At 40.8% G+C, this 25,314-nt stretch overlaps 1 protein-coding gene across 5 annotated transcripts in view; it reads left to right on the plus strand.

Annotated features, from left to right (window-relative positions):
* PCDH7 (protocadherin 7) overlaps positions 1–25,314 on the plus strand; it is a 666,099-nt gene that overhangs the window by 381,340 nt on the left and 259,445 nt on the right. The window contains exon 3 of one of the 5 annotated variants that reach the window (XM_058192714.1): positions 16,012–16,054. The exons of the other annotated variants lie outside the window; for them this stretch is intronic. Within the exon in view, the coding sequence (XP_058048697.1) occupies positions 16,012–16,034 (23 nt within the window). The 3' untranslated portion in view covers positions 16,035–16,054. Of the gene's footprint in view, positions 1–16,011; positions 16,055–25,314 lie in introns of those variants that run through there. 5 annotated transcript variants of the gene reach the window in all.

Consider the following 25,314-nt stretch of genomic DNA (forward strand, 5'->3'; position numbering starts at 1 on the left):
CACCTCTGATACGTGCATAACATTGATACTGTATTAGTGTATCCATACAGTGAGGATATTTTTGCTAAAAGCTTCTTGCAAAGGTTAGGTTAGGGTAAGTTGGTTTGAAGATGATTAACCCTATTTAAGGAATTTAGACACAACCGTCATTGGATTTCACTTCAGTCCAAAGCAGCCACAATGCTTGTCAAATCCAATCTTTATTACGATCATAAACCAGTACAAGGAGGGTGCCCTACAGGCAAATAAAAAGCATAAAAGATATAGAAGAGTCTAAAATACTAAGAAGTTTTCTTTTTTAAAGACAGTAATATAAAAAGCAAGTATATTTAAAACAGGGGTGAAATCTACTTACCTTCCTTACTGGTTCGGAAGTGTACGCACCCCATGTGTGTCACATTATTATTATTATTTTATTATTTATTAGATTTTTATACCGCCCTTCTCCCGAAGGACTCAGGGCGGTTTACAGCCGATAAAAACACATATAACAAAAGTTAAAAATCATTTAAAAAACTAATTCAATGTATGGCTAAAATTTAAAATAAATAAAACCCCATTAAAAATTTAAAATTATATTGAAGCTATATTGAAGCTAGCCCTGCATGATGGAATAAAAGAGTCTTCAGCTCGCGGCAGAAGGGGAGTTGACGAAGCCCCGGAGGCAGCTCGTTCCAGAGGGCAGGAGCCCCCACAGAGAAGGCCCTCCCCCTGGGGGTCGCCAGCTGACATTGCTTAACTGATGGCACCCTGAGGAGGCCCTCCCTGTGGGAGCGCACAGGTCGATGGAAGGCTACCGGTGGTAGTAGTTTTGCATGCGCAAAACATTTCTGCGCATGCCCAGAGTGTACAAAACACATTACTTCCTGGTTAAAACCAGGAACCTGGTTAAAACCAGGAAGTAACGACAGTCGGATGGGTGGGTGGAGCCTCGCACCACGATTGCTACCAATTCTCTGAAACACCAGCCAAGATCACTACTGGATCGGGCGATCCAATCCAAACCGAGAGCATTTCACCCCTGATTTAAAACTAGGAGTCTAAAGAGCTGCATAACAGCATTAGATGAGAATGGAGTTTAATACGTAGCAAACTATGGGTAATCCTAGTTGGGTCTGGGTCACAACAGGTAGGACAAGAAGCAGTAGATGGAAACTAATCAAGGAGAGAAGCAACCAGTGGTGGGTTTCAACATTTTTTACTACTGGTTCTGTGGGCGTGGCTTGGTGGGTGTGGCAGGGGAAGGATACTATAAAATTTCCATTCCCTCCCTAATCCAGGGGAAGGTTACTGCAAAATCCCCATTTCCTCCCAATCAGCTGGGACTCAGGAGGCAGAGAATAGATGGGAGTGGGGCCAGTCAGAATTTTTACTACTGATTCTACGAACTACTCAAAATTTCCACTACCGGTTCTCCAGAACTGGTTAGAACCTACTGAAATCCACCTCTGAAAGCAACCTAGAAATTTTCTGACCGTTAGAACAGTTCATCAGTGGAACAACTTGCTTCTAGAAGTTGTGAATGCTCCAACACTGGAAGTTCTTAAGAAGAGATTGGATAACCATTTGTCTGAAGTGGTGTAGGCTCTCCTGCCTAAGCAGGGGTTGGACTAGAAGACCTCCAAGGTCCCTTCCAACTCTGTTATTCTGTCATACTTTAAATATTTTCTGATTTCAATATGCTTGCGTAAGCTTCACATTCGCTCCCAGCAAAAGCCTGCCAACATGGAGATACTGGAGGTGCAGGCGACCTAAGCAGCCAGAGACCCTTCAAAATGAGATGAACAGCAAATATATGTAATAAATAAATAATATATGACTCTGGGAGAAATTTCAGAACAGCCAGGCAGAGCCTTTAACAAAACAAAAAAAAATATCTCGGCGCGAGGCAATTTCATGTATGAAAATCTCCACAGAAAAATGGAACATTTTCTCTAAATGTACGCTACTTTTACAATGGCTTATTTTGTTTTGCTTTCGTTTAGTTGTTTTACATAAACATTAGCAGGGTGATCTCTTTGTGTGTGTGTGTGTGTGTGTGTGTGTGTGTGTTTCTCAGGAGTATACCTCATTGTATGTCAAGAATAGCACCCTCTAGATACAATGCAGAAGATTGGGTGTTATTCTTATGAAACAAGAATATGACTTCTGAATAATCCCATACGCCTGGTGCTGTAATTTCAGCTTTATTTTAAATTGCTTTGCTCTGAACTCCCTATTTTGCAATTGGCGGTCACAGGAACCAGTAAGAAACTGGGACAATCTATACAGCATCACACAGTTGGCACAGTCAATCAAACTTGACATATACGCCTATCGCCGAAAGTTAAATTATCCTTGAGGATGACCGCTGCTGAAATAATCAAGTGCCCCAGTTTCATTACAGAGATCTGGGTTTGTTTAGGTTTTTTTTTTTTACTATTTCTTATTTTATTCAAACGAAAATTAAAACATAAAACTCCACCCCACAAAAATTAAAAAATGCAAAACGATGAAAACAATATTGGTTCCCACCCCTTGTGAAACAGGCCCCCATTTTTTTAAAAATACAAAAACTAGTAAATCAGTTTGCAAATTATTGACCTGTCTTCTATATATTCTATTAATGACAAAATAGTTCACAGGAATAATAATAATAATAATAATAATAATAATAATAATAATAATAATAATAATAATAATAATAATAATAATAATAATAATAATAATAATAATACAATGCTGCAGGCTTTGAAAACAGAGAACATTATAAAAACAACAGAAAGAAAGGCAGAATATAAGGGAAAATAGCTTGATGACAGATTAAATAGATGGAAAACCAAAGCTTTGCATGGACAGCACTTGAAAAACATTGAAAGAAAGTGTGATGACAACTTTACATGGGCATGGATTAAGATGGGAACCACCAAGAAAGAAACGGAAGGTTTAATCTCGCTGCTCAATGACAAGCACCACAAACTAATGCCATAAAAGCAAAGATACAAAAATCCACTGACAATCCAAACTTCTGACTTTGCAACAATGAAGTCGAAACTGTTTCACATTTAATATGTGAATGCAGCAAAATCGCACAAACCGATTACAAAACTAGACACGACCAAGTTGGTAAATTAATCCACTGGTCATTATGTAAAAAATATGACTTGCCTGTATCTAAAAAGTCATGGGAACATAAAGTGGAAAAAGTTATAGAAAATGAGAAAGTAAAGATCTTGTGGGACTTTTGAATACAGACGGATCGTCACTTGGAACACAACACACCAGATATCACAGTTGTAGAAAACTGAAACATACAATTTATTGACATCACACTACCAGGAGATGCCAGAGTCGAAGAAAAAGAATTGGAAAAAATTGTGAAATATCACGACCTGGCCATCGAAAGTACACGGCTATGGATGAAACATGTAACAGTGATACCCATTGTCATCGGTGCACTTGGTACTATGTCCAAGAATTTTATAAGACACATCAACAAATTGCAACTTCCTGCAATAACATCAGGAGAACTGCAAAAAAACTGTGCTACTCGGAACATCGTACATCTTAAGAAGGTACTTGGTTGATACCTAGGACGCTGGCAGCAACCCGTATCAACTATTAGTACAAGTCAATGGTATTTGTGATGCCTTTTTGAATGTTCAGTTGACTGAGTTTCATGTTTAATGAATAAAGTAAACGACAACAACAACAACAAACAGCAGTAAAAACACTTAGACTTATGTACCATTGAAACTATGGATGAAACAGGTAACAGTGTGATACCCATTGACATCAGGGCACTTGGTACCATGTCCAAGAATTTTATAAAACACATCAAGAAATTGCAGCTTCCTGAAATAACCTGAAATGCCTGCTACCTGCCTGCAATTTTCCAGTTCAAATCTCACCAGGCTCAAGGTTGACTCAGTATTCCATCCTTCTGAGGTCAGTAAAATAAGGACCCAGATTGTTGGGGGCAACAGGCTGACTCTGTAAACCATTTAGAGATGGCTGTAAAGCACTGTAAAATGGAATATCTATCTATCTATCTATCTATCTATCTATCTATCTATCTATCTATCTATCTATCTATCTATCTATCTATCTAAAAGCAAAAACCACTCATGCTGTAATCACAAATTCTCCAGAACTGTAAAGCCTACAAACTAGAAATTTGTCACGTATGTTCCTCTTGGCTTATAGGTGTTCACTAAGAAAGGATTTTTCGAAATGACCATCAGAGCTTTAGTATTTCCTATATTATTATTAACATGCTCTGATGCTAAGGAATTCTACTCCCCCTCCCCACCTCAAAAGAAATCTGTTCCAAATGCAAAGCACAAGCAGAGGAGAGGAGTTTCACTTTCAGTTTTACTTTCACAGCAGCAAGCAGCTTTACTACAGAACGGTTGAGCTAAGCCACGCTCAGCCTCCTTCCTGTCTCCTTCTTCCTGACAAAGCAAATACTGTTTGAGTTTCCAAACACCCCTCAACTCTCTCACACACAGACAGGATGCTAGCCAGATGAATAGCGATGCTGCGGGCTGGGACATTCTACTCCCCCCGCCATTCCAATTGCCAGTTGCATTATATTAACACACTCTGATGCTACAGAGTTACACATTCTACATTAAGTTTCAGGTTGTAAGTATCAATTTATCAAGCAGGAGCACATAGTTTTGTAGCGAAGCATGGGCGTCCAGCTAGTAAGTCTAAGTGCTATTGCTATTATTAAAATAATAGAACTCTGGAATTATTAGTCCTTCTTTCAGGACTTTCTTATATTTAATTGGTTAGAAATCCATTAAAACAAAGAGAGATCATCTTACCTCATGATTACTTTACTTTACTCAATATCCTCTGATGAGAAACTTCACCAACAACTTTTTGAGAAATCATATATACATGTTGACAAAAGTTATTTGCGTGCCTTTTGATGCTCCAGGATAATTTTGTGGAGGGCCCCTTGCAAAATCCTGATTTTTTCATCAGAAAGGCTTGTTGTTTTTCCTGACTACTATAATCTAGATCTTTTTTACAAAAAAAAATTATTTTTAGGAGAGCAGTTTTAATGGAGGCACTTTTTGAAATTTTGAATGGGGAAATTACGGATGTCTTGTTTTTGTTTACGTTTATATCAGAGCTTGCAATTTATTTATTTTTTCCCCCCAGTGGGATTCAGATGGGATGTGTTGCACACCACGCTTAACCAAGGCCATTAAAGACTTAGCAGCTGAATTTACACAGCTGTCTAAGCTTATTTCGGTGTTCTTTTTGGATTTTGTTTTCCTTTTTTTTTTCGAGCTGCCAAATGCAGGCCATTTGATTTTATGATTAAATATATTGTGTAAATCTGGGTGTATTTAGGCTTATTCTATCGGGCGAGTACAAAGAGAGTCCTCTCTGCTTGTCCTTGTAGTCCTTGGGATGAAAAATTGGTACAGATTTACAGAGGTACAAAGGAGTTAGATTGCAGAAAAGTCAGGCAGAAAATTAAGTCAATAACTCTTGTTTGTATCCTGGCCTATCAAGTTCTCTATTCAGCACACAACTTTTTTTAAAAAACAGCAGTGATTATTTACTTGTATTTCCTAGTAACATGCAATTATACTCAAAGGAACAGAACTGGTTAAGAATAAATATAAGTGAAAGAGAAAAAAAAAAACCCCGAAGGAAGAGAAGGTTACAAACTGAAGGTACTATGTGTGCTAAGAATGTCGTCACCGTTACAATTACATACTTTCAAATACGCTGCCTGGAACAGATGTGTTAAACTACAACTTACAAGCAGTTGCTTAGGAACAAATGATGGGGAGATATGTAATATGTAATTGCATGTAATTTTTTTTTAGAGATCAAATCGGAAAACATTTGCAATACAGTTGATCTGATTGCGTGAATGTTTCTGGCTTCAGCAACTGCACATTTCTTAGCTTTGTGTTGTTGTTTTTTCAAATGTAGTTCTTAGCTTTGTTTTTCAAATGTAGATTACAGTCCTCCTGATAGTTAACTGAAGGTAAGTCCCACTGAGCTGTAGGTGGTTTGCATTACTTCGACATTTCAGTAGAAGTAAACAATTGCTAATCAAACTTTAATACTAGCACCCATTTCCAAATATGTTCAATGTGGAAAACTCAGGGGATATCCCCTATCTACAGTCAAGAACCTTTTTAGTCCTTGTTTAAGTGGGAGAAATTTTATCCCATTGGTGTGTTCCCAAAAGATATGATTAGATTTTTAATTGGATTCTTATTGGATACTGTATGTAGGAAGTTAGCACCCACCTCTCTCCTAGAAGAATGAAATATTCTGGGAAATACTAAAAAGGCAGAATATTATAGCTCCCTGGATGAGAAAAGGAGAAACACGCTCTTGGAAAGCAGCCCCCACCTTTGTTCATCGTCCCAGAAAGACTGGTGCCAATTTAGCTACAAGACAAAAGACTAGGCCATCTTATATACAAAAGACCTTCAGCTCCAGGGTGATAGGATTAGCCCTCACTCAAGATCCAAACCAGGACAAAGCCATTAAGCCATAATAGGAATTGCCCAAAGCCCCTTCATTACATCACCCAACAAGATTCAACTAAGCCTGAGACTCAAGACAACCTACAAAGTTATCCCTGCATGGCCCTGTGGGAGTCTGACTACCAATCAGAATATATTTCTTACACAGGAACAGGAAGCTCCAAGGCGGTGGCCAAGAGAGGGTATAAATCTCTCTCTCTCTCTCTCCCTCTCTCCCTCTCTCCCTCTCTCTCTCTCTCTCTCTCCCTCCCTCCCTCCCTCCCTCTCCACCATGTGCTTAACTGCCCAGGACCTCAAACCATGTGGTCCTGTTCACCGTTAAAACCATCCTTCTAAGCAGTCTCCATGTTTCCAGTCTCTTTCTCCTCACTTGGTACTGAACCCAGATGGACATTTCTTCCAACAGTCGTTGCCACAAATTTGGTACTCCGACTGTTCAGAATTTGGTTTGTATAGAGAGCCATGTATGTAGAGCTTTATACTTTTTACTAGACACTACCAGTTATACGGAGATCTGTTGACATGTCTAAGAAGGCCAAGACATGTTGGGTTGGGCAACAATGAGTTTCATCCTTTTTTCTCTCTCTCTCTCTTTTTTTTTTGAATTTATATCCCGCTCTTCTCCGAAGACTCAGGGTGGCTTACAATGTGTAAACCAACATCCATGTCAAGGGTCTTTCTTGAAAGCACAGTAAAGTACTTACTGTCCTCTACCATCTTCTGGAGTCCATATAAACTCATGCCTACTGCTTCAGTGACTCCATCCAGCCACCTCGTTCTCTGTCATCCCCTTCTTCTTTTGCCCTCAGTCGTTCGCAGCATTTGACTCTTCTCCAGTGAGTCCTTCCTTCTCATTAGGTGGCCAAAGTATTTGAGTTTCCTCTTCAGGATCTGGCCATCTAAAGAGCTATTGGGGTTGATCTCCTCTAAGACTGACCGGTTTGGTCGCCTTGCAGACCAAGGGACTCGCAGGAGTCTTCTCCAGCACCATAGTTCAGAGGCCTCAATTCTTTGGCGCTCAGCCTTCCTTATGGTCCAACTTTCACAGCCATACATTGCAACTGGGAAAACCATAGCCTTGACGATACGCACTTTTGTTGGCAGGGTGATGTCTCTGCTAGAAAAGAGTAACCTGCATTATAGATTCTACATATTGTTGTGTGGAAAGTTCTACCTCTTGAGGCGTGGAATGCTCTTTCAGAAATGGTTAGAAAAGGGTAAGCAAAGAACAAGATGAGGTGCTAACATAACACTTGCCTGCTACTTTTTAAAGCAGCCAATTCTCATTAGCAGCTGCAAGGGTTGAGACTCGGTGTGATCTCTTCAAACAATTGCCAGATGCTATGTTTGTCCTCGCCCATACTTTGAAGCTCTTTGGAAGCTCCACTTCTTTGGAAGTCTTCCTACTCTTTAGCAACTTTTTCCAATTCTCAGAGATCTTCCGTTGACTAACACATTTTTAGTTTTGCTGTCCCCTGGGCTCCTTCCGTCCAGTCAACCAAGTAGCATGCTGAGGCAATTAATTCTCAGCCCCCCAAATAAGATTTTCTGCGTGGGGGAAACAGAATTAATTATAGCAATGGGAGAAAATGATGTTTTAATTAAAATGGTAAGCAAACCATTAATCAATGATTAATCAGCATCTCAGGTAGCAGATTATTAATCTTTTCGGGGGAACTCTATGGCACAATGCTGACACGGTTATAAATGTATGGCATTCTCGCTAGAATTCAACTTCAGTTTCTAGGAATTTGTAATTTTGGCTTTGTTACAAAAGAATGCAGGGAGGGAACACATGTAATGTTAGTAACAAAGGCTGCCTTTCCATAGGAGACGTGCAGCAAAAATGTACATAGTGGACAACCATTTATATATGAGCCAGCAGTGTGCAGCAGCTGCTAAAAAAGCCAACACAGTTCTGGGCTGCATAAACAGAGGGATAGAATCAAGATCACGTGAAGTGTTAGTGCCACTTTATAATGCCTTGGTAAAGCCACACTTGGAATACTGCATTCAGTTTTGGTTGCCACGATGTAAAAAAGATGTTGAGACTCTAGAAAGAGTGCAGAGAAGAGCAACAAAGATGATTAGGGGACTGGAGGCTAAAACATATGAAGAACGGTTGCAGGAACTCGGTATGCCTAATTTAATGAAAAGAAGGACTAGGGGAGACATGATAGGAGTGTTCCAATATCTCAGGGATTGCCACAAAGAAGAGGGAGTCGGGCTGTTCTCCAAAGCACCTGAGGGTAGAACAAGAAGCAATGGGTGGAAACTGATCAAGGAAAGAAGCAACTTAGAACTAAGGAGAAATTTTCTGACAGTTAGAACAATTAATAAGTGGAACAACTTGCCTGCAGAAGTTGTGAATGTTCCAACACTGGACATTTTTAAGAAAATGTTGGGTAACCATCTGTCTGAGATGGTGTAGGGTTTTCTGCCTGGGCAGGGGGTTGGACTAGAAGGCCTCCAAGGTCCCTTCCGTTGTTATATTATATTATATATCCCAAATAATTCATGATCCCCAAACTCATGATTACACCAATTAAAGACGTCAACTTGTCTCCAAGTCTTATTGACTTTTGATTGGCCCACCTGAAGGGCTGGATGTACTTTCTTGAGTTAACCCCATTGAACTGCAAATAACCTCCATGGGACTCATCACATGGTCTTTTGAGACAGAAATGCATATGGTTGTCCTGTCCTATAACACATTTCATGGATCAGATCTTGCTTCATTAGCATGAAAGGCTTGTTTTCTAAAGCTTAGAGGTGAAGGTACATTTGAAGCGCAGGTGAACTATCCCAAATCAACTACCTGTCACCTCTCTTTTTTCCTCCTGACTTCAGTATTAAGAAAATCCGTTTACAGCTGAGTGGTGAGATGCAAATTGGATTGTATAGCAGGACGGCTTGATTGTTTGAGGTATGCAATTAGTGCTTTGTTATGCAAGACAATAGGGATAAGTGTGATTCAGTCAGAGCTGATTCATAATTGGTTTTGCATCTTAGATGTACTTTTTCTTTTTTTTTCTTTTTTTTTTACAGTTGAGTAAGCAAGTTTCTGGTTTCAGCAGGCGACAGCATCTGATTAACTTTTTTCAGGGCTCCACTTGAATGGGAGATGATTCAAGACGGCAGGACCGTTAGCTACGTTTTTGAAAACCTTCTGGAAGAAGAATTTCAATAACATCAGTGATCATTTTTGTGTGGTTGCAAAAAGAAGTCTGTGGAAATGTCCATAAAAATGACCAGGCACTGAATTTGGTTCAGTATTTGGTCTAAGGAGTTGCGGTGGAGTGGCTTAGTGGTGAAGACACTCGTCTCCCATTTGGAAGGTTGAGAGTTTAGCCCTTGGTGGCAACAGATGATACTCTATCGGAGTGCAAAGAGAATATATCTGCTGTGAACCTTGCATAGGTGTCGGGAAGGGCATTCAGCCAGTAAACTTTCAGCTCCATCCAGTTGCCTTGGCTCTACCGCAAATTAAGAGATTGCAGGGTCATAAAGCCACAGGGCCTCTGTGGCTCAGACTGGTAAGACAGTCTGTTATTAACACAGCTGCCTGCAATTACTGCAGGTTCTAGTCCCACCAGGCCCAAGGTTGACTTAGCCTTCCATCCTTTATAAGGTAGGTAGAATGAGGACCCAGATTGTTGGGGGCAATAAGTTGACTTTGTATATAAATATACAAATAGGATGAAGACTATTGCTAACATAGTGTAAGCCGCCCTGAGTCTTCGGAGAAGGGCGGGATATAAATGCAAATAAAAAAAAATAAAATAAATAAAATAAAACGGGAAATTTTTTTTTTTAGTGTTGCTCCTATAAAGAGTGGTGTGGTGGCCTAGTGATGAAGATGCTCGCCTCCCAATCAGAAGGTTGAGGATTCAGTCCAGACAGATGTTTCTCTATCAGGGCACAAAGAGAAAATATCTGCTGTGAACTTCACATAGGCATCAGGAAGGGTATCTGGCCAGTAAACTTTCAGCGCCATCGAGTCACTCCACTCCAAATTAAGGGATTTCAGGTTTGTAAAGGGGAGTTTTAATTTGGTCTCAGGAATTAGCAGCCTCCAGAAATTATCAGAAGTCATAAACTATTCAAGGGTATCCTTATTTTTATGCATTTTTTTCCCCAGTGATGTATTCAACCTCTGGGAAACTCATTTTTATCTCAGTTTGTATGCAAACAGGCATCTGCATTTGTATTTCAAACTGGAAAAATATATATAACTCTAATTCCAGAAAAAAATAACTTAGCTATCACACACGCCCTTAAAAAAAATCTATCCAATAGGAATTAGTGCAGGCAATTTTGACAGCATCAGAATTAACAATATGGCAGTATCTTAAATAACAAAAAAATATTTTAAGAAGCATTACTTTTTTTTTGTAACAAAAAAAGACTTGCTTGTAACTGAATTAAACAATAAAATTTAAACGTGATGAATAAAAAGCAGGACAGAGAGAATATTTGTCCATCAAATGATGAATTCATACTTTTTGTATTTTCATAAGAAAATGCAGCTGAACTTTGTATTTGTAGGAAATAGATTGCTTTACAATTATGCCATTTTTGTGTGTGAAAACAATAATTATGACTTGAGGATTATAGTTTATTAAAGGCCAGAAGTTCATCTTTAAACAATCATTACTAATGTTTTGCAAACTATTATTTACCCTGGCAAGAAATGGAGATGTCTGTGCATTGCTTTAGATACTTAATATAAATCCTTAAATCAAATTTGTGCTCACAATTGCCTGAAAGAAGACATATTGAATACATTTTCAGGTTAGGCTTGGAGCTTCTGCTATTTAAAAAACTTTCTCTGAAGCTCAGCCTTTGAGAGAGGGCAAAAATAGGGAAGGCCATGTATCTTGAGGTATTGTTGTGGTCCGCCAGCAGCCTCCATACCTGGCTGCTGAGTCAGACAGTGAGGAAGCTGGGAAGGACCATGGGCCAGTCCTGGAGTCAGAGGAAGGCCTGGACTAGGGTTCTGTGTCAGAGGCAGAGATGAGGCGAGGGCCATCTGGGAGTGATGTGTGAGCCTCCAGAGATGGACAGCAGAGAGGCAGAGGAACAGGAGGAGCCTGTTCCTAGTCCATGCATGCAAAGAGCTGCCAGAAAGCAAGAGCAGCTGAAGCAAAAAGGATGACCCAGGAGTAAGGCCAGGAGATGATTGGCCCCTCCCATAAGGCTTAAAAGAGCAGCAACACGCCATTACATGTTGGGTTCTTTGTGGAAAAGCAACATTGATTCCAGTGATTCTTGTCAGCGTCTCTTGAACTTTGTGGGGTTTTTGCCAAGAAAAGCCTTTGGCAGGTTGCCAAAGACATCAATGGTTGGTGATAAGGCGGAAGGACTGTTTATGAAGAATTTGTTTTGGATTAAGCGGAGACTGAATTAATTCTCAGCTGTTTTAATAAAATAAGTTTGTTCAGGATTGAATTGTGTTTGGTAATCACTACTTGGGCCTCGGTCACAACAGGTATGGGGACATTGGGTCTCTTTAATTAGGAACATTTTTTTTTATTTATTTTTTGTTTACATTTATACCCCGCCCTTCTCCGAAGACTCAGGGCGGCTTACAGTGTATAAGGCAATTTAATCGGTTGGAATGGTGCCTTCCGTTTTTCAACCACCAATTTTTAAAAAAATAGCGGTATCATTGTTGAATGTACATGAAGATAATTTTCCCCATTATTTCCATTCACATTGCAGTATTTATGGTAAAGGTAATCCTTGACTTATGACCATAATTGAATCCGAAACTTTTGTTGCTAAGTGGAACATTTGCTAAGTGAGTTTTTCCCCATTCCATGACCTTTCTTGCCACAGTTGTTAAGTGAATCGCCGCAGTTGTTAAATTGATAACATGGTTGTTAAGTGAATCTGGCTTCCTAGTTGATTTTGCTTGTTAGAAGGTTGCAAAATGTGATCACATGACCCTGGGACACTGTAACCATCATAAATATGAGTCAAGGAAAGGAAGGGAAGGGAAGGGAAGGAAAGGAAAGGAAAGGAAAGGAAAGGAAAGGAAAGGAAAGGAAAGGAAGGGAAAGGAAAGGAGGAAGGAAGGAAAGGAAAGGAAAGGAAGGAAAGGAAAGGAAGGAAAGGAAGGAAAGGAAGAGAATGGAAGGAAGGAAGGAAAGGAAGGAAGGAAGGAAGGAAAGGAAGGAAGGAAAGAAGGAAGGAAGGAAGGAAAGGAAAGGAAAGGAAAGGAAAGGAAAGGAAAGGAAAGGAAAGGAAAGGAAAGGAAAGGAAGCTCAGGGGTTAAGGAGAAAATGATAGCCTTGAGTTAACAATATAGAAATAATTGGTAAAGATTTGCAATGTCACAAGAACATTATTTCTGCCCTTTTGCTTTTGAGATTTAAAAGACTCGGCAGCAAACTTCCTTTTTCATTCTGTTACAATGAACGTGTAATGCCTACATCTTTGTTAACTGCAGAAGAAGAAGAAGAAGAAGAAGAAGGGGAAAAAAAGGAGAGGGGGGAAATGAAAAATGAATCCATTCAGCATTTAATTGCTAACAGATTATTTTGTTTTAGTACAGTTGCTGGGAAATCAAAGATCCTTCCTTATGACAAACGCACTCATAACGCAAACATGGAAATCTGTCTCGAAATGACACATTTGTTAAAAAGTCTCGGTGGAGATTTAGAAACGGGGGTTCCAGCTGATGCTGCCTGCTCAAATAACATTTAAGATTTTTTTCCCTCTCTCTCTCTGTTTGTTTTTGGAGACAGATTAGATAGATCGATCGATCGATAGATCGATAGATCGATCGATCGATCGATAGATAGATAGATAGATAGATAGATAGATAGGTAGAGGTAGAGGTAGAGGTAGAGGTAGAGGTAGAGGTAGAGATATATTACTATCTTCATATATTTACATTTTTTTCCTCCACTTTCTAGTTAGAAGAATGATTAGCATTTGGTGGTAAAGAAATAGCTGTGCAGCAGTATGGATGTTGGAATGGGAGAGTTTGGCATAGTGGTTAAGGCACCAGGCTAGAAATGGGAGTCTGAGTTCTAGTTCTACCTTAGCTGGATGAACTCGGGGCCAATCACTTTTCTCAGCCCAACCCAGGGCTAGTTTTTGTGGGGGAAATAGGACAGAGGTGGGTTTCAGCAGGTTCTGACCAGTTCTGGAGAACCGGTAGCGGAAATTTTGAGTAATTCGGAGAACCGGTAGTAAAAATTCTGACTGGCCCCGCCCTCATCTATTCTCTGTCCCCCAAGTCCCAGCTGATTGGGAGGAAATGGGGATTTTGCAGTAATCTTCCCATGGATTGGGGTGGGAATGGAGATTTTACAGTATCCTTTCCCTGCCACGCCCACCAAGCCGCACCCACAGAACCGGTAATAAAAAAAATTGAAACCCACCACTGAAATAGGAGGAAGAAGTTCTGTTGGAAATGTTGGCCGCCTTGAATTATTGCTAAAAAATATAAAAGGTGGAATATATAAAAAAAAAAGCTGTTGGAAGAAATATCCATCTGGTTCAGTTCCAAGCTGGGAAAAAGACACTGGAAACATGGAGGCTGCTCGGAAAGATGCTGGAGCAGAAGCACATGGGTGGTTCTGGGCAGCTGACCATATAAAGTTGAGAGTGGGGGCTATTTGTACCTTCTCTTGGGCTTTGCACTTGAACTTCCTGTTCCTGTGCAAGAACATGTATTCTATTGGCTGTTGTCAGACTCCCATGGGGCCCTGTAGGGGTCATGTTTGTCAGAGCTAACATTGGCTGAAGTTTGGGTTAATGCAATGAAGGGGCTTGTTGTGCTATGTGGTGAGTTCTGCTGCTAGATGCTTTAAGCCTATTTTATGCCCTGGAGGGTCATGTCTTAATCTCATCACCCTGGAGCTGGAGGTTTTTTGTCTTGAAGATAGGCTGGCCCAGTCTTTCTTAATGGGCTCCAAATATCTGCTGGGGGCAGGGAGCTGCTTTCTGTCTTTAAAACATGTTTCTCCTTTAGGGGAAATATAGCATTCTGCCTTTTTAATGTTTCTCAAAATATTTCATTCTTTGAATGAAAGTGGGGGGGTATCTTCTCTCAAAGCAAGTAAGAACCAGTGATGAGTTTGGAGAATGTTTTTTCCCCACATTCAAAGCCAGAGCAGAATTAAGAATGAATGCATGTGAGTATCAGGACACCAAATGGAGTAAGTTGCAAATTCATGCATGCACCTGGCCAAGGGCCTCTGGTGGCTCAGCAGACTAAGTCTGTCTGTTATTAACACAGCTGCTTGCAATTACTGCAAGTTCAAGTCCCATCAGGCCCAAGGTTGACTCAGCCTTCCATCCTTTATAAGGTAGGTAAAACGAGGACCCAGATTGTTGGGAGCAATAAGTTGACTTTGTATATAGTATACAAATGGATGAAGACTATTGCTTAACACAGTGTGAGTCTTCGGAGAAGGGCAGGATATAAATTCAAATTTAAAAAAATGGTGGGATTGAAATAATTTAACAACTGGTTCTCTGCCCTAATGACCAGCTGGGGAGGCATTGTTTGGTGGTCATGTGACCATGTGGGCATGGCCAACTCAACATCACTCACGTCGATGGGCGCTTCACCTTAGCTGTTACAATGTAATAAGGGTTAACCAGAGAGGCAGTTTCTGTAAGCAGGACAATAAAGATTAGGCTAGAAACACCTCCAGAATGTTCCTTCCTGCCTTCCTTACAGGATTAGCCCTGTAAAGTGGAAAAAAACAAAACAAAATAAGATTTCTTCCACCGACCGGTTCTCCAAACTGCTTAGAAAGTTAACAACCGGTTCTCCCGAATAGGTGCGAACTGGCTGAATCCCACCACTGCACTTGGCTCATGGGGATAGATTTATCTGGGGTCCTCTAGTCCAGAAGGGTAATTCTGGACCAGAGTAGTAATACTTGTGATGCAGAATTAATTGAGAGGTGCTCTTTGGGGTGTTTTACACATGGGGGGTAGGGGTGCTTTTCTATCACATCGGCTTTGAAATCCATCTAGATCTGGGGCACGAAAAAACTGCCTTTTCAAAAGAAGGTCACATAGATCTCCAGCTAGTGTAAATTCAAACTGCTGGGTTGCATGACATGGTGCAATTTAAATAGTTTTAAACCTGGATGTAATACCACTCAAAAATAATGATGTACGCTTAAATAATTTACAAGAAAATACTTCAATGGTATTTAATTAGTCTCTCTCTTATTCTTCTACTGCAGGGGTGGGAAACACTCACCCACACTGGCTCAGGGATTCTGGGAATTGAAGTCCACAGGTCATAAAGGGGCCATAGTTGTTCACCCCTGTTCTACTGGGTGGCCATGAACGTTTGCCCTTCAGATATTTTACCCTAAAGGCACCTGGTTGTATGCTAAAAGATAACCATCGTTTAGGCGTATGCAAATCAGCCAAAATATTTCCAGATTTGAAGCTTATGCTCTAAATGTTAATTTCATTTAATCTGAGCTTGCCACTGACTTTGATCCCCCAAATTAATCTTTAGGAAGTTCAACTCTTCTGATGTAGATTTCCCACTTGAGTTGCCAATTTGCTGAGAGGCCCTGCTCTTACGAACAAGTTCTTTCTCCCTCTCTCTCTCTCTCTCTCTCTCTCTCTCTCTCTCTCTCTCTCTCTGCATTTTCAGGGCCTTTCAAAGGTCCTTGAATCCTTCAGCTGCATCATGTAATCACACTGCTTAACTTCTCCTCGGGATATCACCTAAGTCTACCATTTTCATGACTAACAAGGAGAGGCAGGGCACTTTCAGCATTTTGTTAGGAATCTCCATTGATTGACTCAGTAAGCTCAAACTGCCCAAGGAGCTGCTGATCCAGTTCTACAGAGGAATTATTGAGTCTGTCATTTGCACCTCTATAACTGTCTGGTTCGGTTCTGCAACCCAACAAGAAAAACACAGACTTCAGAGGATAATTAGAACTGCAGAAAAAATAATTGCTACCAACCTGCCTTCCATTGAGGACCTGTATACTGCATGAGTCACAAAGAGGGCTGTGAAAATATTTACAGATCCCTCACATCCAGGACATAAACTGTTTCAACTCCTACCCTCAAAACGACGCTATAGAGCACTGCACACCAGAACAACTAGACACAAGAACAGTTTTTTCCCGAAGGCCATCACTCTGCTAAACAATTAATTCCCTCAACACTTTCAAACTATTTACTAAATCTGCACTACTATTAATCTTCTCATCGTTCCCATCACCAATCTCTTTCCACTTATGACTGTATGACTGTAACTTTGTTGCTGGCAATCCTTATGATTTATATTGATATATTGACCATCATTTGTGTTGTAAATGTTGTACCTTGATGAACGTATCTTTTATTTTATGTACACTGAGAGCATCTGCACCAAGACAAATTCCTTGTGTGTCCAATCACACTTGGCCAATAAAAATTCTATTCTATTCTATTCAAAAAGATCTGATTTTTGGAGAAGGAGAAGGAAAGGGAGAGGGAGTGGAAACGGGAGTGGGAGCAGGAGCAAGAAAAGGAAGGAGAAAAAAACCTTCAGAATTTGTGGGTGCTCCATCACTGGAAATTTTAAGAAGAGATTGGGTTGATTGGCCATTAAAAAATCTGATTTGTGTAAGAGAAGGAGAAGGAGAAGGAGGAGAAGGAGAGGGAGAAGGAGCAGCGGAAGGAAAAGGAGAAGAAACCTTTAGAATTTGTGGGTGCTTCAGCACTGAAGTTTTAAAAAAAGATTGGGCTGATTGACCATTAAAAAATCTGATTTGTGTAGAGAAGGAAGAGAAAGAGAGAGAGCGGGAACAAGAGAAGGAGGAGGAGGAGGAGAAGGAGAAGGAGAAGGAGAAGGAGAAGGAGAAGGAGAAGGAGAAGGAGAAGGAACCTTCAGAATTTGTGGGTGCTCCAGCATTGGAGGTTTTTAAGAGCTTGGGCAGACATTTACCCAAAATGCTATAGATCTCCTGCTTCAGCAGGGGGTTGTACTAGATGACTTCCCAAATCCTTTCCAACACTTTTATTCTGAGTTCTATAGAAGTCCCATTAACCCAAGCAACTCTTCACGAATTACATTATCAGCCCCAGAAAAAAAAAACAAAAAAACTTGGGCCAACCCAGAGTTGGTCACGTTGTCAGGTTTTCTTCTTTTCACGCACATTTGAAAAGAAAGAATACTGTTCCTCGGGGTGGAACCTAATGAGCCTTACTGAAATGATGGCAGTTCCCCTTATTAGAAACTGCAAAGCTTACTTTGAATGGTGCGAATCTCTACAGAGTGTAATTACGCTTAATGGCCCTCAGTTTGCCTGTCAGTAATTTGCAGAGTCTACGGCGTCAGCAGTTTCTGAAGCAATTGCATCCTCAGCATGTCACAGCCAGCTTAAAGATTAGAAACCAGACCTGCTGCCAGAAGAGCCAAGGAACCATTAAAAAAAAAAAGGCCACAAAGAAGCCGAAGCCAAGCGTAGGAGAAGAAGGATGCTGAAGAACGCCAGATGCCATCACTGGCAGCCTGGTTCCTCAGCATCTCACATCAGAGCGTAAATGAAGTCAGACGCCCGTGCAAATGAACTGGGGAGCAAAAAACAGACTGGTTTTCAACACACGAGACAACCGAGATGATGATGCCCAACTCAACCTACAAGGAGAACGGAATGAGGGGGTCCTTGGTGCTCTCTGAACTTGCTTGGTTTTCCCACAAACATTTAATTACCCTAACTAGGTGACATCATCGGTGCTGATGATGTTACTGTCAGTGTTCCAGAATCTGCCTGGACCACAAGTGGCTTATTCGGGTCTGGATGCTGGAGGATCGGTTCCATTGCGAATAAGCTGGTGGCTCAGACTGGTAAGACAGTCTGTTATTAACACAGCTGCCTGCAATTATTGCAGGTTCAAGCCCCACCAGGCCCAAGGTTGACTCAGCCTTCCATCCTTTATAAGGTAGGTAAAATGAGGACCCAGATTGTGGGGGCAATAAATTGACTTTGTATATAATATACAAATGGATGAAGACTATTGCTTAACACAGTGTAAGCCGCCCTGGGTCTTCGGAGAAGGGCGGGATAAAAATGCAAATAAAAAAAAAGTGTTTTAGTTGTTCGAAGGATTTCTGACAGTTCATCATCCAAGCTAGGGGTTGGCTGGGTTTCGGCTTGCCAGGAGATGGACCAGTTTTTAGCAGTTCCGTTAAGGGGAGAGCAACCTCCGCGAAAGAAGGGATGAATTGCCTGTAAAAATTCGCAAATCCCGGCAAACTTTGAAGCTGTTTACATGTTCGTAGGGATTGCCAGTCTAACACCACCCTCACCTTCCCTGGGTCCATTTCGATTCCCTGGTTCGACACCTGGAAGCCCAGGTAGTCCAAGGACTCTTTATGGAACTCGCATTTTGATAGCTTCACATACAGTCTTCACATACTAGGCCAAAGGCTTCCACACGCTGCCAGTTATCATGTTTCTCTGAAAATAAGACTGGATCTTAAATATTTTTTTATTATTATTATTTATTATTATTTTTGTTCCAAAAGACGCATTGGGACTTATTTTCTGATTAAGTCTTATTTTCAGGGAAATACGGTACTAAATGTATCCATCTGGTTGATGATCCTAACTAGGGCTTATTTTTGGGGTAGGTCTTATATTACAAGAATCTGGAAAAATCATGCTCAGGCTTATTTTTGGGTTGGGTCTGGGTCTTGTTTTCAGGGAAACATGGTATCTAGTTAAGGTAACGAAATGTGAGCAAGAAGGGGGGAAAAAAACCTCAGAGAGCACCAAGGACCCCTCATTCCAACCTTGAGCTACAAATACTCTCCTTTATTGATAGAATAGAATAAAATACTTTATTTGGCCAAGTGTGACTAGGCACCCAAGGAATATGATTCAGAAGCTCTCAGCAAATCATCATCATCGTTGTCGTCGTCGTCGTCGTCACACCAGTAAGAGAGGGACTAAAGAATATAATAAAAAGGATAATAATCTTCCAGTCCAACCCCCTGTTAAGGTAGGAAACCCGACATCATTTCAGACAAATGGTTGTCCAATCTCTTCTTAAAAACACTGGAGGTTTTTAATAAGAGATTGGATAACCATTTGTCTGAAATGGTATAGGGCTGTGATGGCGAACCTACCGTATCTGTGGGCATGCGAGTGTTGCCCTAGCTCAGCTCCAATGCGCATTCACGCTCCGGCCAGCTGAATTTCAGGTCTTCTGGGCCCACTGGAAGTCAGGAAATGGGCCATTTCCAGCCTCCGGGGTGGGGGGAAGTCCGTTTTCGCCCTCCCCAGGCTCCAAGAAAGCCTCTGGAGTCTGGGGAGGGTGAAAAATGGGCCTACCGGGTCCAGCATGCCATCACATCCCAAAAGCAGGGGGAGAATGGGAAGCTCATGCACGCATGTGCAGGGGGCGGGGCACATTGAATTATGGGTGTGGCCATGTGCGCATGCACGCGACTCCCCACGCCCTCCCAGCACTTTTGGCACCCAATGGCAAAAAAGGTTAGCCATCACTGGTATAGGGTTTCCTGCCTAAGCATAGAATAGACCAGGGGTCTCCAACCTTGTGCAACTTTAAGCCTGGCGGACTTCAACTTTTCTGGCTGGGGAATTCTGGGAGTTGAAGTTCGCCAGGCTTAAAGTTGCCACGGTTGGAGACCCCTGGAGTAGACAACCTCCAAGGTCCTTTCCAACTCTGTTATTCTATTCTATTCTATTCTATTCTATTCTATTCTATTCTATTCTATTCTATTCTATTCTATTCTTAATATTACAGACATAGTAGGTCGGTAAATACGCATAGACATAAGATGGCGCTGTGAGAATTAGCTGTTCAGCAGACTTATGGCACGAGAAGAAGAAAAAATTATCTGTGTCTAGTTGTTTTGACGTTTAAGGCCCCTATAGTGCTGTTCCATGGAGAGATTATCTGTGGATTTGATAAAAGTAGGACAGTAACCAGGTTTTGCCATTTTTGTTGATTTTTACAAATGCTGGTTTGGTCACCGAGGTTCCCCTAGAATGACATCTCTTCACTCTATTCTTTTTGTTTGTTTGTTTGTTTGGAAAATGTTAACGTAGTAGTAGTATAAAAGGTCAACTTTTTTATACTACTGCCCACTTTTGTATCTCTGTTAGTAGTAAAATTTTCTAACCACCCACCGGTTCCACAGTAATGTGCCGTGTATCATCGTCTGCGCATGCCTCTCGCGTATCATGGATTGGGTTTGTGGGGGGGCGCCGGCTACCAGCTCTGCTTGTTTGTTACAGCTGGGTGTTGTGGGGGGAGATGCGCGAGCTATTCTGGGACGAGGCTCTTTTGTTCGCGGTCGCACTATAAGAGATTTCTTGGCATTGTTATGAGGATGACTTTATGTTGCCTTCTTTTGGGCTCAAGGTTTGGGTTTTGAGCAGTGGTAAAATTCAAAAATTTTAGTACCGGTTCTGTGGGTGTGGCTTGTGAGCGTGGCATGGCTTGTGGGCATGGCTTGGTGGGTGTGGCAGGGGAAGGATACTGTAAAATCTCCATTCCCACCCCACTCCTGAGGGAAGGATATTGCAGAATCTCCATTCCCTCCCCACTCCTGGGGGAAGGATATTGCAAAATCTCCATTCCCACCCCACTCTAAGGCCAGCCAGAGGTGGTATATTTGCTGGTTCTCCAAACTACTCAAAATTTCTGCTACCGGATTTTTTTTTTTTTAATTTTGTCACAACATTATATACAAGCACATACAATGAAAGGAAACAATAGGACAGGAACGGTGGGCACTTTTGTGCACTTATGCATGCCCCTTATAGTCCTCTTAGAAATGGGGTAAGGTCAATGGTAGACAGTTTTTGGTTAAAGCTTTTGGGAGTTTGAGAAGAGACCACAGAGTCAGGTAGTGTATTCCAAGCATTAACAACTCTGTTACAAAAGTCATATTTTCTGCAATCAAGATTGAAGCGGTTAACATTAAGTTTGAATCTATTGTTTGCTCTTGTATTATTGCGATTGAAGCTGAAGTAGTCTTTAACAGGAAGGACATTGCAATAGATGATTCTCTGTGTTAAACACAGGTCATGTCGGAGTCGGCGGAGTTCTAAATTTTCTAATCCCAGGATTTCAAGTCTGGAGGTATAAGGTATTTTGTTGTTTACAGAGGAGCGGAGAACTCTTCTTGTAAAATAATTCTGGACTCGTTCAATTGTATTAATGTCTCCAGAACCTGTCAGAACCTGCTGAATTTCACCCCTGACTTTGAGTTAGAGTTAAGGGTTTGAAGAAATAGAAGACCATTAAGTCTTTTGAAATTTCATGTTAGAGAAAGCTTGTTAGAATACCATGGGTGGCTAAGAAAATGAACAAAGAGATCATCAAGCAAATAACCCCAAAGTTCTCACTTGAGGCATAAATGACCAATCTCAAATTCTTTTACTTCAGACACATTTTGAGAAGTTCTAGATCCATAGAGAGGTCTCTGAGAAGGTTGAAGAGAGAACAACCAGCAACAAGATCTATGGAGTCAGTTACAGAAGTAATGAATGCAGTTAGAAGACCAAGTTAGGAACAGATTCTTATGGAAAACTCTATGTGGTCTCAAAGAGTTGACTTGATGGCACATAAACATTGTCCTTCCTTCCTTCCTTCCTTCCTTCCTTCCTTCCTTCCTTCCCAGTCTAACCTCCATTTCCAGGTGGTCTCCCATGCAACACTAACCAGAATGAGCATGCTTAGCTTCAGAGACCAGCCAAGCTTAATGCTGCCATCTGCTGATGTTATCATATATCACTTCTTGGGCAAATGAAGGTCTATTGAATAGCCAAATAATGATACTTCTAAGATTTGTTGAACAATATCAGGATGGTAAGAAAATGGATACAACTAAATAGGATATAGATATAGAATTTTGGGAAAGGATCAGACAATTTGTCCAGTTCTCCTATCCCCATTGAATATGTTGCTCCTTGAATTCATTACTCCTTGAATTTCATTATAATGTCTTGGTAAGACCACACCTGGAATACGCCATCTAGTTTTGGTCAACACAATATAAAAAAGATGTTGAGACTCTAGAAAAAGTGCAGAGAAGAGTAACAAAGATGATTAGGAGAGTGGTGGCTAAAGCATACAAAGAAAGGTTGCAGGAATTGGGTATATCTAGTCTTGTGAAAAGAAGGACTAGGGATGAAATAACCAGCTCATCTGTCTGGAACCCACACTGCATATCAGACATAAATACAATCGAGAGAGTCCAGAGATATTTCACAAGATGAGTCCTCCACTCCTCTTCTTGCAACAAAATACCTCATGCCACCAGACTTGAAATTTTGGGCTTAGACAACTTAGAACTTTGCTGTCTTCAGTCTGACCTAAGCATAGTACATAAAATCATCTGCTACAATGCCCTACCAGCCAATGAATACTTCAGCTTCAACCAAAACAATACAAGAGCACACAATAGATACAAACTCATGGTAAACCGATCCAAACTAGACTGCAGAAAATACGACTTCAGTAACAGAGTGGTCAACGCCTGGAATGCACTACCTGACTCTGTGGTTTCTTCCCCAAATCCCCAAAACTTTAACCTTAGACTGTCTTACTGTAGATCTCACCCTATTCCTAAGGGGTCTGTAAGGGGCGTGCATAAGTGCACCAGCGTGCCTACCATCCCTGTCCTAATGTTTTCTTTTATTCATATCCTTTACATGTATTTATAATTATGTTTATACTTGTATCTGTCATAAAATACATGCTTGATGAAATAAATAAATAAAATAAATTAATGTAATAAAATAATAAATAAATAAAATAAATTAATGAAATGAAATAATAAATGAATGAATGAATGAATGAATGAATGAATAAATAAATAAATAAATAAAAGTTGAAGAGTTGCCACAACGAAGAAGGGGTCAAGCTATTCTCCAAAGCATCTGAAGGCAGGATGAGAAGCAATGGGGGGGGGGGGGGAAGACTAACCAAGGAGAGAAACAACCTACAGTAGAACTGAGGAGAAATTTCCTGACAAGGAGAACAATAAACCAGCTAGCCTTCCAAAATTGTGAGTACTCCATTAGTGGAGTCTTTAAGAAAAGATTGGACAGGAAAAATTGGATCCAGATAAATATCTTGCTTGTTCAAGGGATTGGACTACAAGGTCCTTTCCAACTCTGTTGTTCTGTTACTGTTCAGAAGACTGAAAACCTGGGCCAAATTCATGTTTTGCTTCCCGTTCTTCAGAAGCGCAGCAAATGTGTTGCAAGAGTGCAGATATCTATCAGATGTCTGTACATTTTGGCTGGATCTTTTCTGGAAGTGGACACACCTTCATATTTTACCGGCTTAGTCAGTTCCACAAGGACTAGGTTCTGTTCATGGGGTGGGAAGGAATTTCCACCAATAAAACAAGACTGGGATCTGCCAAGTTTTCTCTCAACCTTCCGATTACTCCCGTTCAGCTTTCTTAATTCTGTGTTCTTCCCACATGCTCCTGTTTATTAGAAACAGTTACTGAAGGGGGTTCTCTCTCGGTGACGTCTGATTATATTGTGAAAGGCAGAGGAGGAGGAGGAGGAGAGAGAAAAATTAATCTAGGGGGATTTGAGGCTTCAGCTTGAAAATGTATACACGCAAAACTTTTCTGCTGATGTAACAATAAACTTTTGTGTTGCTATAAGAATTGGATTGATAGGCTGCTGGGCAGAGGTGAGTTTCACATATTTTTACCACTGATTTGCCGCGCACGTGCTCACTTCACGTGCATGTGCACCTTTTGCTCATGCGCCCGGTTTTGTGCGCATGCACTTTGCTCATGTGTGCACCTTCTGTGCATGCTCCCAGCTTTGAAAACGTGGCTAAAATAAGACTGCATAGCGCTGGAGCGGATGAGCAGGCTCACCTGCGGTCTCTGCTACCAGTTCTCCCAAACCGGTCTGAACCACATGAATACCACCACTGCTGCTGGGAAATGTGGAGAAGGGCTGGCATTGTTAGAACTGTCTTTTTAATTTTTTTTTTTTAAACCAGCAAAGGTATATTTTCAAAAACAAAAGATATTATCCACGAATGGATAAATAATGGCTGGTTTTATCCGATTACTGTCCGATCTAACAGTAGCAAAAATACCAACAAGATACAGGTAAGTCCTTGACTTACAACTGTTCACTTAGTGATCGCTCAAAGTCACAAGAGCACTGAAAAAAGTGACATATGACTGTTTTTCACACTTATGACCATTCATGGTCAGGGGATTAAAATTTAGACACTTGGCAAGTGTCTCATATTTATGACAGTCGCATTTATGACAATTGCAGATAGATAGATAGATAGATAGATATAGAGATATAGAATAGAATAGAATAGATTTTTTTATTGGCCAAGTGTGATTGGACACACAAGGAATTTGTCTTGGTCCAAATGCTCTCAGAGTACATAAAAGAAAAGATACGTTCATCAAGGTACAACATTTACAACACAATTGATGGTCAATATATCAATATAAATCATAAGGATTGCCAGCAACAAGTTATAGTCATACAGTCATAAGTGGAAAGAGATTGGTGATTAATAGTAGTGCAGATTCAGTAAATAGTCTGACAGTGTTGAGGAATTATTTGTTTAGCAGAGTGATGGCCTTCGGGAAAAAATGTTCTTGTGTCTAGTTGTTCTGGTGTGCAGTGCTCTATAGCGTCGTTTTGAGGGTAGGAGTTGAAACAGTTTATGTCCAGGATGCGAGGGATCTGCAAATATTTTCACGGCTCTCTTCTTGATTCGTGCAGTATACAGGTCCTCAATGGAAGGCAGGTTGGTAGCAATTGTTTTTTCTGCAGTT

The sequence above is a fragment of the Ahaetulla prasina genome, chromosome 8, assembly GCF_028640845.1.
Source record: "Ahaetulla prasina isolate Xishuangbanna chromosome 8, ASM2864084v1, whole genome shotgun sequence".
In the NCBI taxonomy this organism is placed as follows: Eukaryota; Metazoa; Chordata; class Lepidosauria; order Squamata; family Colubridae; genus Ahaetulla; species Ahaetulla prasina.